General features: G+C 46.5%; 1 protein-coding gene across 4 annotated transcripts in view; it reads right to left on the minus strand.

Annotated features, from left to right (window-relative positions):
• dgkg (diacylglycerol kinase, gamma) overlaps positions 1–15,353 on the minus strand; it is a 985,082-nt gene that overhangs the window by 598,300 nt on the left and 371,429 nt on the right. For all 4 annotated transcript variants that reach the window (XM_072479609.1, XM_072479595.1, XM_072479601.1 and 1 more), the window contains one exon: positions 12,196–12,366. In XM_072479609.1, the coding sequence (XP_072335710.1) occupies positions 12,196–12,366 (171 nt within the window). The remainder of the gene's footprint in view (positions 1–12,195; positions 12,367–15,353) is intronic.

Genomic DNA, 15,353 nt, shown 5'->3' on the forward strand with positions numbered 1-15,353 from the left:
GCAATTTGTAGACAGTCCAACTAGGGAAGGGGCGGTACTGGACCTGGTATTGGGGAATGAGCCCAGCCAGGTGGTAGAAGTTTCAGTAGGGGAGAAGTGCTGGTGGACAAGGATAAGAGTGGTCCTAGGGTGAATGTGCTAAATTGGGGGAAGGCTAATTATAACAATATTAGGCGGGAACTGAAGAACCTAGATTGGGAGCGGATGTTTGAGGGCAAATCAACATCTGACATGGGAGGCTTTTGAGTGTCAGTTGAAAGGAATTTAGGACCGGCATGTTCCTGCGAGGAAGAAGGATAAATACGGCAATTTTCGGGAACCTTGGATAACAAGAGATATTGTAGGCCTCGTCAAAAAGAAAAAGGAGGCATTTGTCAGGGCTAAAAGGCTGGAAACAGACGAAGCCTGTGTGGAATATAAGGAAAGTAGGAAGGAACTTAAGCAAGGAGTCAGGAGGGCTAGAAGGGGTCACGAAAAGTCATTGGCAAATAGGGTTAAGGAAAATCCCAAGGCTTTTTACACGTACATAAAAAGCAAGAGAGTAGCCAGGGAAAGGGTTGGCCCACTGAAGGATAGGCAAGGGAATCTATGTGTGGAGCCAGAGGAAATGGGCGAGGTACTAAGTGAATACTTTGTATCAGTATTCACCAAAGAGAAGGAATTGGTAGATGTTGAGTCTGGAGAAGGGTGTGTAGATAGCCTGGGTCACATTGAGATCCAAAAAGACAAGGTGTTGGGCGTCTTAAAAAATATTAAGGTAGATAAGTCCCCAGGGCCTGATGGGATCTACCCCAGAATACTGAAGGAGGCTGGAGAGGAAATTGCTGAGGCCTTGACAGAAATCTTTGGATCCTCACTGTCTTCAGGTGATGTCCCGGAGGACTGGAGAATAGCCAATGTTGTTCCCTTGTTTAAGAAGGGGAGAAAGGATAATCCAGGGAACTACAGGCCGGTGAGCCGTACTTCAGTGGGCTACTTCAGGGTAGGGAAATTACTGGAGAGAATTCTTCGAGACAGGATCTACTCCCATTTGGAAGCAAATGGACGTATTAGTGAGAGGCAGCATGGTTTTGTGAAGGGGAGGTTGTGTCTGACTAACTAGAGAGAGTTTTTTGAGGAGGTCACAAAGATGATTGATGCAGGTAGGGCAGTGGATGTGGTCTATATGGACTTCAGTAAGGCCTTTGACAAGGTCCCTCACGGTAGACTAGTACAAAAGGTGAAGTCACACGGGATCAGGGGTGAGCTGGCAAGGTGGATACAGAACTGGCTAGGTCATAGAAGGCAGAGAGTAGCAATGGAAGGATGCTTTTCTAATTGGAGGGCTGTGACTAGTGGTGTTCCGCAGGGATCAGTGCTGGGACCTTTGCTGTTTGTAGTATATATAAATGATTTGGAGGAAAATGTAACTGGTCTGATTAGTAAGTTTGCAGACGACAAAGGTTGGTGGAATTGCGGATAGTGATGAGGACTGTCAGAGGATACAGCAGGATTTAGATTGTTTGGAGACTTGGGCGGAGAGATGGCAGATGGAATTTAATCCGGACAAATGTGAGGTAATGCATTTTGGAAGGTCTAATGCAGGTCGGGAATATACAGTGAATGGTAGAACCCTCAAGAGTATTGAAAGTCAGAGAGATCTAGGTGTACAGGTCCACAGGTCACTGAAAGGGGCAACACAGGTGGAGAAGGTACTCAAGAAGGCATACGGCATGCTTGCCTTCATTGGCCGGGGCATTGAGTATAAGAATTGGCAAGTCATGTTGCAGCTGTATAGAACCTTAGTTAGGCCACACTTGGAATATAGTGTTCAATTCTGGTCGCTACACTACCAGAAGGATGTGGAGGCTTTAGAGAGGGTGCAGAAGAGATTTACCAGAATGTTGTCTGGTATGGAGGGCATTAGCTATGAGGAGTGGTTGAATAAACTCGGTTTGTTCTCATTGGAATGACGGAGGTTGAGGGGCGACCTGATAGAGGTCTACAAAATTATGAGGAGCATAGACAGAGTGGAGAGTCTGAGGCTTTTCCCCAGGGTAGAGGGGTCAATTACTAGGTGGCATAGGTTTAAGGTGAGAGGGGCAAGGTTTAGAGTAGATGTACGAGGCAAGCTTTTTTACACAGATGGTAGTGGGTGCCTGGAACTCGCTACCGGAGGTGGTGGAAGCAGGGACGATAGTGACATTTAAGGAGCATCTTGACAAATACATGAACAGGATGAGAATAAAGGGATACGGACCCAGGAAGTGTAGAAGATTGTAGTTTAGTCGGGCAGCATGGTCGGCACGGGCTTGGAGGGCCGAAGGGCCTGTTCCTGTGCTGTTCATTTCTTTGTTCTTTGAGTTATGATCCCTCAGAAGAGGCCCATAACGAGAAGTGGGTAGTGAAAAGATTGTCCCTCGCTTGGGAGCAATCTATACAAAGTAAACCCGCAGTCAACAATCTCGAAGAAACGCAGGCCGCCGCAGATATACAGGCAGTTACAACACACCAGAACCCCGCATGGGTGAATGAAGGCAAGAACAGCCCCCCACCCAAGTCACAGGAGTGTTACAACTGCGGACAGTTGGGACAATTCGCGAGAGAGTGCAATGCCCCTAAAAAGCCACAGGGAGCCCAGCAGACGGGCACTCTGAGTAAGAACAAGACAGAGCCCATTCATAGTGTTAGAGCCCGTTCAGATCAGATGGACCTGACCGGAGCGGACTGACGGTGTACGGGCTCCCCCAGTTGGGTCTGCGCCACCCTTTGGGATAGGTCCGGACGACCGGTAGCTGCAGCAAAAATTCGGGGACAGCCCATCGAATTTCTCTGGGACACAGGAGGGTCCCGCACCACAATAAATTCCTCCACCCTGTTTCAAAAAGACACGTGGCCCACTACAGCCACTATCACCCTCAGCGGCTTTACAGGCCACTCACAGCAGGTACACATCACAGCCCCTGTACCCATTTAAATCAGTACCATCACCACCAAGCACCCCGTACTTTTTGTTGACCTGCCCCACACAGCAGAACACATTCTGGGAATCGATTTCATGAATTCCCATAATCTTTCATTCGATCCAGTCAACCAGTTTGTCTGGAAGATGACAAAATCCGCAAGAGCCCCCGCAACGCTCAACATAGGAGAGTACGCGAACAAAATTAGCGCAGTAGGCGAATTTAGGATCAACCCGACCACGCTTAGTACGGAGAAGCAGGTTAGGGCAGTTCTGCAAAAGAACAGGGCAGCATTCACGACCCACAAGCACGACTGTGGACGGATGACTGGCTCCGTACAAATAACAGGACCTGACCCTAGACCCCCAAAACAGTATGGATTTCCCCAAGAGGCAGAGGGAGAAATCTCCAAGGTAATAGAAAGCTTATTAGAGCAGGGCGTACTTAGATCAGTAGCCTCCACTAATAATGCCCCGATTTGGCCAGTGAGAAAGCCCGATGGATCATGGCGACTGACCATCGATTACCGGGAACTCAATAAAATCACCCCCGCAGCAGCCCCCACAGTAGCAACCAGTCCCGAGACCATGCTCAAGCAGGGACTCAATTCCCGATTCTTTACGGTTTTGGGCATCAGTAATGGATTCTGGTCCATTCCATTGGCAAAGGCGTGCCAGTACAAATTTGCCTTCACCTTTAAAGCACAGCAGTACACGTGGGCATGCCTGCCACAAGACTTCCACAACTCCCCCTCCATTTTCCACTGACAGCTGGCAAATGGTTTAGCCAAATTCTCTCGCCCCGAATGTCGGGTTCAGTACGTAGCCGACCTACTACTGCAGACAGACACCAAGGAAGAGCACATTGAGCTTCTGTCCGAACTCCTGGAACTCTTACACTCGATCGGTTGTAAAGTTAACCCCAAAAAGGTCCAGATTTGGAAGAAAAAGTGATATATTTGGGAACAATTATCACACATGGTAAATGCGAGATCGAGCATAAATGGATTGACTCGATTGCTAAATTGCCCCTTCCCCAGAACGTTTCAGCCCTCCGGTCGTTTTTAGGACTGGTTGGCTACTGCCGAAACCACATTGACGGTTTCGCCAGCAAGGCAGCACCCCTCTCAGACCTCTAAGGAAAGGAGCCCCCTGGGAATGGCTTCCGCAGCATACGGATGCTGTGGACTGTTTAAAACAGGCACTCATAGCAGCCCCCGCACTACAAGTTCCAGACCCGCTTTCCCCTTACGCCATAGAGGTAGCGACCACAGACTGCACCCTTTCGGCCGTGCTCTTCCAGGAACGGCACGACCAGTTAAGGCCCGTAGGTTACGCCTCCAGAATTTTAGATGCTGTGGAGCAGGGATTTTCAGCCTGTGAGAGGCACCTGCTCGCAGTATTTTGGGCAGGCAGTATTTTTCATATTTTACCGGACTGAGCCCCATCACAATTCTCACCGAACACACCCCTACCCAACCTTTACTGGACGGACGACTCAAGGACGGTACAGTCAGCCAGATTAGAGCAGCTATATAGACCCTTCTCTTGCAGGGACGGGACATCACTGTTAAAAGGACAAAGACGCACACCTATTTAGCCGGCAACTTACAGTACCCCGGAACCCCCCATGAATGCGAAATTATCTCTCCACACAACACAGGCCCCTTTATTGCTAAAACGCCCCCCAGAAAGATAGGTAGTTCAACCCAGAGCCCCCAGCACATGGGCACGTGTGAGCCCATAAAGATCTATGTGGATGGATCTTCCACAGTCTTGGATGGGAAGCGCATAACAGGTTGTGGTATCTATGTCGAGGACGCGCAGGGACGCGCCCTCGAGGAAATATCATTAAAACTTCCAGGCCACTTAGGCGCGCAGGCAGCAGAGCCCGCGGCCATCGCGTATATAGTGGAACACCCAGATTCCTTCCCCAGCCCAGCAGACATATACTCGGACAGTCTCTATGTCTGCAACAGCCTCACGGAATTCCTGCCCCTGTGGAAAGCAAGAGGATTTGTTTCCGCAGACGGAAAACCCCTCCCCTCAGCCCCATTGCTCCGTCACATTTTAGAGAGAGCACAGAACAGGCCTTTTGGGACAATCAAAGTCCGCAGTCACCATCGTTCCTCCCCCCCCTGGAAATGTGAAAGCCGACGCACTGGCTAAGGCACATTCCAGACATGGATATTTTTGGACACCCCCCGAAAGCGCACCAGTGAGTGCAGTTCAGGTCTCACAGACAAAGATCGAGGATCTAGTGGGGGCCCAGAAGGAGGACAGCAATCTCAAGGAGATTGTAAAAGGAAAATATCCAGCTCCCTATGAGAGATTCAAAAATGCACTGACCACACATGGCGGTGTGGTGTTAAAAGACACCCTTTATGTGGTTCCTGAACAGGACAGGAATCAATTGATTTGTTTGTTCCATGACGGTCATGGACATCAGGGTATCGATCCCACTACAGCCCATCTCAAGCAGCTTTGTTGGTGGCCGAATTTAAAGGACGATGTAAATCACTACATCGAGAATTGTCTTATCTGTGCCCAGAATAATCCGGACAGATATGCCAAAAAGGCTCAACTCAGCCACACCCGACCCGTTAATGGCCCCTGGACTAACCTCCAGATCGATGTTATAGGACCATTGCCCCTTGCAGGAATGGCTATAAATATGTACTTGTGGTAATTGACACATTTACGAAATGGGTGGAAGCATTCCCAGCCCGCACAAACACGGCAAAAACCACAGCCAAGATTTTGACCCACCACATTTTTACAAGATGGGGACTCTCCCGCAGCATTGAATCAGACCAAGGTTCCCATTTTACGGGACGTGTCATGCAGAACGTCCTCACGATATTTGGCATCACCCAAAAATTCCACATAGCATACCACCCACAGTCGAGTGGTATCGTGGAGCGCATGAATCGAACCCTAAAATCCACCCTCAGAAAAATGGTCCAGCAAAACAACACCACTTGGGACTCAGTCCTCCCTTTTGCGCTGATGTTTTTGCATAATACAATTTCTACTTCCACAGGTTACACCCCATACACTCTCATGACCGGACGCTCCATGAAAGGCACAGAATTTTTATTAGGTTTAGACTTGACCAGCCCGGAGATGACGGCCCTCACACACGAGAAAACAGTAGAGCAATTAGTTGAAAATGTTAAAGCAAGGCTTGTTTCGACAAGACAGTGCATGCGACTGAGTACAGTATAGGACAGCAAGTTATGCTCTCCGTATATAACCCCAGCACATTCCTGTCATCAAAATACTCGGGTCCGTACTCCATTGCGGACAAAGTAAGCCCTTCCGTATATAAAATAACATATCCCAACGGTAAGACTGCGTGCTTCCATATCAACCAGCTGAAGGCATATGGAACACAGTCCAACCACGCACACCACGTCATGCTCGACGCAGCACACCACACCCCGCCCACAGCCAACGTAACCCTACCATCCCCCAACACATCCAGCCCAGCCATGGACTCAACCTCAACTCCACCCCCTAAATATACACTCCGCCCAAGAACGCCCACCGACTGCAGCAGCAGAGACAGCGACTGTAACTCGGACGGTAGCCACAGCACGCCTCCCTACTATCCCCATGCTACAGGACACACACCCAGCGATTCAGACTACGATCAGAGTGATCCCTTCATGATCACTTTCCTAAACAAACCCCACCACCGACCACCGAACTACCATACCGACCCCGATTCTGTCCCCACACAGCTAGACACCCACTATTGGCACCGAGATAACTCGTTCCGACTCGTCCGCAACGACGAGAGCGACCCCACCTCACACCATGCAGCCCCTTCAGCCCTGATACACTCAAGAGTTTGGCACCCGGGAGAAGATGACGACCTTGGGTCTGACTCCCAAACCGAGAACCCCTTTGCGACCCTGTTCGCAACCGAGAACTGAGGTGTCCAGATGATCTTTTAAAAGGAACCACTTGGGAGAAGTGGTGTCCTTTCTCATGGAACCTGCAGCGTGTTTTATGTTGTTTGTAGTGTTTTGTTAAATGTTGTACGTCAGACAGGAATTTTTTTTTTTCATGGCCCCACGCCTTTTCGGCCGAAACCTCTGAGGACTTGCCCACAGAGACTCACTATTGCCAGACACTTGTTCAGCGGAACTAGCTTGTCTGCAGAGACTTGTTAAGGTACCAGATGCCCGTTCATAACTGCCCTTCTAGTTCGAGGGAAAGAACCATTACGGCAGCCCCCCCACGATGACTACATTTCTTGCCCGTTCTTGTCGGTTGCTCAGGCAGTGAAGAAATGGCTTGGGACCCGCCCTGCCTGGGAACTTCCCCTCTGATCAACTACGCTCAGGTAGGAGAGACACGGCATTGGTAGCCGACCTACCCGGAGACTCCATCCATCTCTTACCTGTCGCGGCCCATACGCACCTCATTTTGGCAATTGTAGTTCAAAAAGTTGTTTTGTTTTGTTTCAGGTAACCCTTAGGTTGCCAACCACATGCTATTTACATCCTGAAACATTTGGATGGTAAATCGCACAGTCTGCGAGACGGCTCGCACTGGTTCATTGTTTGAAAGTGTGTCTTGTCCTAAAATTTGGTTTTTGAAAAAAAAAAATGAGGGAGTCACACATAGCGACCAATTATAAAGGGAGTAATTGGCACTAAAGGACAGACAGGCTATCATACGAGATGTTAAACAAAGATAGTTACAGACACTATGCTTGTTCCCACAGAACTCCAGAAGCTCCAAGACCAGAGAAGAGAAGAAAAGAAAAGAAGCACCATGAGGACATCCTCCGGATGGCTTATCTTTATGGACATTTGGTTGCGAGTGAACGCGAACCCCATGACCTCAAGCCCCCTAGCCGTTAATGTTTCACTTCCCCACAGTACTCAGAGCCCAGTCACCAGCTACACCACGCCATCTTGGTGTGCCAGGTTTATAACCTGGTACTCTCTGTCATATGTAATAGAAACCTTACTGGTATTGGCGATACTCTGCTGCATCGTGCAGACTATGCATCTAAGGAAATGGAGAACGAGAGCCTACCGCGCTCGAACCCCGGTATATAGGATCAGATCCCCTATTTTCGGATACGACCAGACCCCCGACCCCCGCGATCTATAATAAAGAGCATTCACTTGCATTTTATTGTAAATAAAGAAATGTAAAGAACTGTTCATGAGCAAATTGTACGATCCTGAGCTTGACTGCCAACCAGGAAAAATGTGTATAAACTGCTATGATTTTGTTTGTATGGTTGAGGAAGTTAGAATAATGAAATGTTTAAGTGAGTGTAGTGTATTAAGAATAGTTAGAGGTTCCCAGTTTATTGTTTTGTAATGCATGTCCCTGGTTGACACAGCGCCCTTTAGAACTGTCAGTTAAACATTTTTTGCATAGTTATGGTCAGTGTAGAGGCCATGAAAGAAGTGCCCCCCAGGTCAGGGAATTGAAAGCAACATAGTTATGTGATCCTTCACGCTTCGCGTTAGGATCACAAGGAGGGCCTGTAGCCACCCAAAGTGGCCAACTCCCGATTTAAAATAGCGAACATCAAAGGCTGATGGGAAAGTCAGCCAACAAGACAAAAACCAGCAGCTGCAGGTTTGCTGTGTATTTACCTCTGCAAAACCCAGACAACATTGATACCAGCGACCATCAGCATAACAAAGTAAACAGCCATCTGCATACTGATGAGCAATCCCCGGGAACAATAAGTAACATTTTGACACACAAAGCAAAGCCAGACTCCTTGGCGCCAGCAGGAGCCAACACAAAGGAGGTGAACGAGCACCTCAAGACCGTCCATCGATCAGGGAACCGCTCCAGTATTGGAGAAAATCGAACCAAGCGATTGGGACAAAGTCCAATCACTTGGGATCAGGTACAGGGTCCGCCCCGAAAGGCAGGAAGCCCCTGGGGACTATAAGAGTTGAGCCCCAAGTTCAAATCGCTCTCTTCACCGCTCTCTTCTTCCTGCCCGTGTCACTCAGCAACAACGAACCAACATTGACCGTGACCGGTGCAGTGACTCCCAACAGAAGTAAGTCTTAATTCAACGCTCGCTACAAGATAGGCGCTCCTAGCTACCAATCTGTACCAACTTCGAATCCCGCAGACTCAGAACCCGAACGAAAGGCCATTTGTTCCCCTGACCTGGTGGGCCAGTTCAAAGTTAAGTATAGGCCTGTTAGTTGTAGAAGTAGCTTAGACGTAGAATTTGTGCATGAGTAGCGATTACTGTGTATAATAAATGTGCTTTGATTTAAATCTTACTAATCGGTGTATTGGATTATTAATCAGTACTCGGGCTCATAAAGATACCTGGCGACTCGAGAGCAAAGGTAATAAAACAGAGCAATTGAACCAAGGAGAAAATCAGCAACAAGCTGCACTCATCCAGGTAAATAGAGAGTTTCCATTACACTCCTAACTTGTGCCTTGCAGATGATGGATAGGCTTTTGGGGGGTAAGGCGAGTTACTCACCGTAGGATTCCTATTCTTTGACATGCCCTGGTAGCCACAGTATTAATATGACCAGTCCAGTTCAGTTTCTGATCAATGGTAACTCCCAGGATGTTAATTGTGGGGGATGCAGTGATGGTACGGCTATTGAATGTCAAGGGGCGGTGGTTAGATCCTCTCTTGTAGGAGATGGTCATTGCCTGACCCTTGTGTGGTGCAAATGTAACTTACCACTTGTCAGCCCAAGCCTGGATATTGTCCAGTTCTTGCTGTATTTGGACATGGACTGCTTCATTATCTGAGGAGTAGTGAATGGTGCTGCTCACAGCACCAGGGTCCCAGGTTCGATTCCCACTTGGGTCACTGTCTGTGCGGGATCTGCACGTTCTCCCCGTGTCTGCATGAGTTTCCTCCGGGTGGTCCGGTTTCCTCCCACAAGTCCCAAAAGACGTGCTGTTAGGTGAATTGGACATTCTGAATTCTCCCTTTGTGTACACGAACAGGCGCTGTAGTGTGGCGACTAGGGTATTTTCACAGTAACTTCATTGCAGTGTTAATGTAAGCCTACTTGTGGCAATAATAAAGATTATTATTATAGATGGTTGGGCCCAGGACACTACCCTGAGGCACGCCTGTCGTGATGTCCTGGGCTGAGATGATTCACCTCCAACCACCACACCTATCTTCCTTTGAGCCAGGTATGACTCCAACCAACGGCGAGTTAATAATAATAATAATCTCCCCATAGACTCCAGTTTTGCTCGGGCTCCTTGATGCCATTCTCAGACAAATGCTGTCTTGATGTCAAGGGCAGTCACTCTCACCTCACCTCTGGCATTCAGCTCTTTTGTCCATGTTTGAACCAAGGCTGTAATGAGGTCAGGAGCTGAGTGACCCTGGCTGAACCCAAACTGAGCGTCCATGAGCAGGTTATTACTGACTAAGTGCCGCTTGATAGCACTGTTGATGACTCCTTCCATCACTTTGCTGATGATGGAGAGTAGACTGATGGGGCGGTAATTGGCTTAGTTGGATTTGTCCTGTTTATTGTGTACAGGATACACCTGGGCAACTTTCCACATTGCCGGGTAGATGCCAGTGTTGTAGTTGTACTGGAACAGCTCAGCTAGTGTTGCGGCAAGTTCTGGAGCACGTCTTCAGTATTATTGCCGGAATGTTGTCAGGGCCCATAGCCTTTGCAGAATCCAGTGCCTGCACCATTTCTTGTTTTGCTATGTTTCTATGCCGTGGAAGGTCACTGGTTACATAAGAGAGGGGGTTAGTACTCAGAAAAAGCCATTTATAGCTCGGTTCAGCCAGGAGACTGGTGTTTGAAGAAACCCAGCGGCGGTGCCATTTTAGTGAAGCCAGCGGTCTGAGAGAGAGTTGGAAGTGTGCCACTGGGGCGGGGGTTAGCATTGTTGCTTCAGAGCCAGGGTCCCAGTTTCGATTCCTGGCTTGGGTCACTGTCTGTGCGGAGTCTGCACGTTCTTCCCGTGTCTGCCGAGCTTTCATCTGGGTGCTCCGGTTTCCTCCCACAAGTCCCGATAGATGTGCTTGTTAGGTAATTTGGACATTCTGAATTCTCCCTCAGTGTACCCGAACAGGCGCTGGAGTGTGGCAACTAGGGGATTTTCACAATAAATTCATTGCAATGTTAATGTAAGCCTACTTGTGACAATAATAAAGATTTTTTTTTATAATTAAAAAAAAAAATTAGTGTTTGCATTATAAATCCCATGGAACATAGGCTCAGGAGAAGGGACTGAACCATCAGGGGATGAGTAGTCATTGAGACAGGCCGAGACGGAGCGACTTTCAAGGGAAATCAAGAGGCCAGTTCTTGGAAAGTGAAGAATTGAAATCCCTCAAGAGGGAGGGAAACAGAGTTTTAAGAAGATCGTTGTCACCGACATCTGGGTGAGTTGCTGAAAAATCTGTTAAGTCTGTCTTGGTCACATCTGCCATTTGATGTGGTGTGGTTCACCTCAGTCTGACTGTTAATTCACATTTATCTCATGTTAATTCTGAATGTTAGTGTCAAAAATAGATATTAAAAGCTTTATTTCTCTAACTTTACATAGTAAAGTTTATTTTGTTTGTTTGAAACTGTGGAATCTTGTGGCTTTATTCTCCTCAGAGAGGCAGTGGCTTAGTGGATTGTTGCTGGGCTTGTAATGCAGAGACCCGGAGTCATGCTCTGGTTCCCATGTTCGAATCCCACCATGGCAGATGGTGAAATTTGAATTCAATGAAAATCTGGAATTAAAAGTCTAATGATGACCATGAAGCCATTGGTGATTGTCATAAATACCATCTTGGTTCACTCATGTCCTTTAGGAAAGCAAATCTGCCGTCCTTACCTTGTCTGGCCTATGTGTGACTCCAGATCCACCGCAATGTGGTTGACTCTTAGGGATGGGCATAAATGCTGCCCCAGCCAGCGACGCCCACAGCTCATGAATGATAAAAAAAAAAAACTGGGATGCCAAACTTTACCTACATTAAACAAAACGTTACCGGCCCCTAACTGGATCATAACAATTTCAAATTGATACCGCAAAGCCTATCTCTTCGCCACATCTTCAGGCACCATCCTGAACTCTTTTCCCCATTTTTTGTTATGTCTAGTGCCCCTTTATATGAAGCCTTTTCAAGGCTATTTCAGCCGCAATATAGATGCAACTTTTGGAAAATGACCAGTATGTTTGTTCCCAGAATGAAATCAGAATATTGTATCTGCCAATTGTTTGTTTCAGTCAAACCTGCAGTAACTTACACTCCAGCTTATCTTCAGCCCGTCCTCGCTCCAACAATGACAAATAACAGACAATATCCTTTAGATAGACCACTTGCGGCATCTGCGACTGTAGCATGTGAGATGGTGTCTTCAGAGGACTGTGACTCTTTCGAAGTGCTGAACTCATCTTCTTGTCTAAGCATTTTGTACCTGTGAAACACAAGGAGTGAATTAATATTAATGGTGTGAAATGCTGTGAAACAGTCACTCATGGGTTGGGGAAAGAATGGGTTTGACACGCTGGACAGTCTTTTCTTGTAATTAACTTGCTCATAAAATGCACATTTAACCATGGATGCAATTCCCATGATACTTGCCTTGTTCATAGAGGATAATTTAAAAAATACTATGGGCAGGATCCTCTGTCCCGGCAGCCAGCCAATGGGGCTTCCCATTGTGGACACCCCCATGCTGTTGGGAAATCCGCGGGCATGAGTGCGCTGCTAGCGAAACGGAGGATCCTGCCAACGGAGAATCTAGCAGTATATATGTGCTTATAGACCTCGAGCAGGGGCAAGCATGAATTAAATCCTATTTCACATAAGCAAAGATACAAAACACAGATGCATATTCCTTAGCCCATCAAGGAATGATGCAAAATAGATCAACAGCCCTTTAAACACCAAGGAAGTCAAAAGTTATAGACGCATTATAGTAAAACCAAGAATCACAAGTGAACAAAATTGTTACTGTGTAGAAGGAGGCCATTCCTACATCGGCTCTCCAAATGGAAATTATGACTTAATCCCACTTTCCTGCCTTTTTCCCAGAACCTTACAAATGGAAACAATCATCTAACACTCCTGAATGCCTCGATATAACCTGCCGCCTTCAGACTTCCAGGCAGTGCACTCCAGACCTGAACTCCACATTCTATGAAAACCTTTTTCTCACATCACATTTTCTTCTTTTGCAAATCACTTTATATCTGTGCCCTCTCATTCTGGATCCTTTTATGAACAGAAATAGTTTCTCCCTATCTACTCTGTCCAGCCTCCTCATAGTTTTGAATACCTCGATCAAATCTCTCCTCAGTCTTCTTCTCTCCAAGGAGAACAGTCCCAGCTTCAATTTATCTTCATAACTGAAGTTTCTCATCCCTGGAACCACTTTTGTAAACCTCTTCTGCACTATTGCTAATACAGTCACGTCTTTCCTATAGTATAGTGTCCAGAACTGTGAACAATATTCATAACTGAGGTCTAAATAGTGTCTTGTACAAGTTCAGCATAACATCCTTGCTCTTGTACTCTATGCCCCTATTAATAAACCCCAGGATATTGTCAGCTTTATTAACTGCTCTCTCCACCTGTCCTGCCGCCTTCAATGATCTTTGCACATATACACCCAGACCCCTCTGTTCCTGCACCCACTTAATACTTTTACCCCTTAGTTTATTTTGTCAGTCCATGTTCTTCCTACCAAAATGCATCACCTCACACTTCTCCACATTGAACTTCATCTGCCACCTATCTGCCCTCTCCACCAACTTGTTTATGTCTTTTTGAAGTTCTTCACAGCTTATAATGCTTCCAAATTTCATATTGTCTGCAAACTTTGAAATTGTCCTCTGCACACCAAGATACAGATCATGAACAGTTATCAGGAAAAGCAAGGGTCCTAATACTGACCCCTGGGGAATTTCACTACAAACTTCGCTTCAGCCTGAAAAATATCATTGACCATTACTGTTTCCCATTACTCGGCCAATTTTGAATCCACGTTGCTATTGTCCCTTTTATTCCATGAGCAATAACTATTCTTACAAGTCTGTTGTGTGGCACTCTATTTGGAAATCCATGTACATTAAATCAACCGCATTACCCTCATTGACACTTTGTTATCTCTTCAAAAAACTGCAACATGTTAGTTAAAATGATTTAATGACAGTTAAAATCTATGCTCACTCTTCCTAATCAACCCACATTTTTGCTTTGACTTATTATTGTCACATGCATTAGTGTACAGGTGAAAAGTGTTGTTTCTTGCATGCTATACAGCCAACACATACTGTACATAGGGAAGGAGAGATTACAGAATGTAATATTACAGTCATAACTGGGATGTAGAGCCATTTTTCCAAATGGCTACTACTTCTGTCCCGAATAATTGTTTCTAGATGTTTCCCCACCACTGAAATTAAACTGAGTGATCTGTAATTGCTGGACTTATCCTTAAAACCTTTTTTGAACAAGGGTGAATGCTTGCAGTTCTCTAGTCCTCTGGCATCTTCCCTGTGTCGAGAGATGGCTGAAAGATTATGGCCACACCCCTGCAATTTCCACACTATCTTCAATATCCTTTGATGCATCTCACCCAGTACTGGGGCCTGGTCAACTTGGGTACCGACAGTCTACTCAAAACTTCCTCTTTATCAATTTTGAACCTTTCTAATGTTTCCTCCTCTGTCACCATGTCCTGCATAGCACCTACCTCCTTGGTAAAGACAGTTGCAAAGTATTCATTTAATACTCCTGCCTCCATGTATAAATTTCCTTCTAGGTCCCTAATCAACCCTATTCCTCTTTTTACTATTTATATGCCGAAATAAGGCTTTAGAATTCCCCTTTATGTTGGCTGCCGGTGTTTTAGACTATACTATGCAATGTAATTGCACCCTTTAATGTTCCTTAGCTCCAGCCAAATTGATTGTGTCCTTGAATCCTCTGGGACATACTCTTTCTCCAGCACTGCAATGCTCTCATTAACCAATACCGCCACCCCTCCTCCTTTCCTATCTTTTCTGAACACCTTGTACCCAGGAATATTTAACATCCAGTCCAGCCCCTCCCTTCCTTGAACCAGGTCTCTGTCATCACCACAACATATTTCCACAATGCAATCTGCACCTATAACTTCCCAATCTTAATCACTTTACTCCGTGCATTCACATACATGCCCAGTAACCCTGATTTTGACGTCATTTCTTTCCTCCCTTATTCTGACTCCACATATTAACTTACTATTCTCTACACTAGTGCTATCGGTCTCTCCAAGTATTTTGTATACCATGGGATTCATCTTTAATTATCTTTCATGGTTCCAACATCCTTCCAAAACAACGTTTTCTGAATACACCAGCAAAGCGCCCTGCAAGGAACTCAGTCTCAGCTCTGTTCAGGTGCAACCCCTCCAGT

The sequence above is a fragment of the Scyliorhinus torazame genome, chromosome 2, assembly GCF_047496885.1.
Source record: "Scyliorhinus torazame isolate Kashiwa2021f chromosome 2, sScyTor2.1, whole genome shotgun sequence".
NCBI classification, from domain to species: Eukaryota; Metazoa; Chordata; class Chondrichthyes; order Carcharhiniformes; family Scyliorhinidae; genus Scyliorhinus; species Scyliorhinus torazame.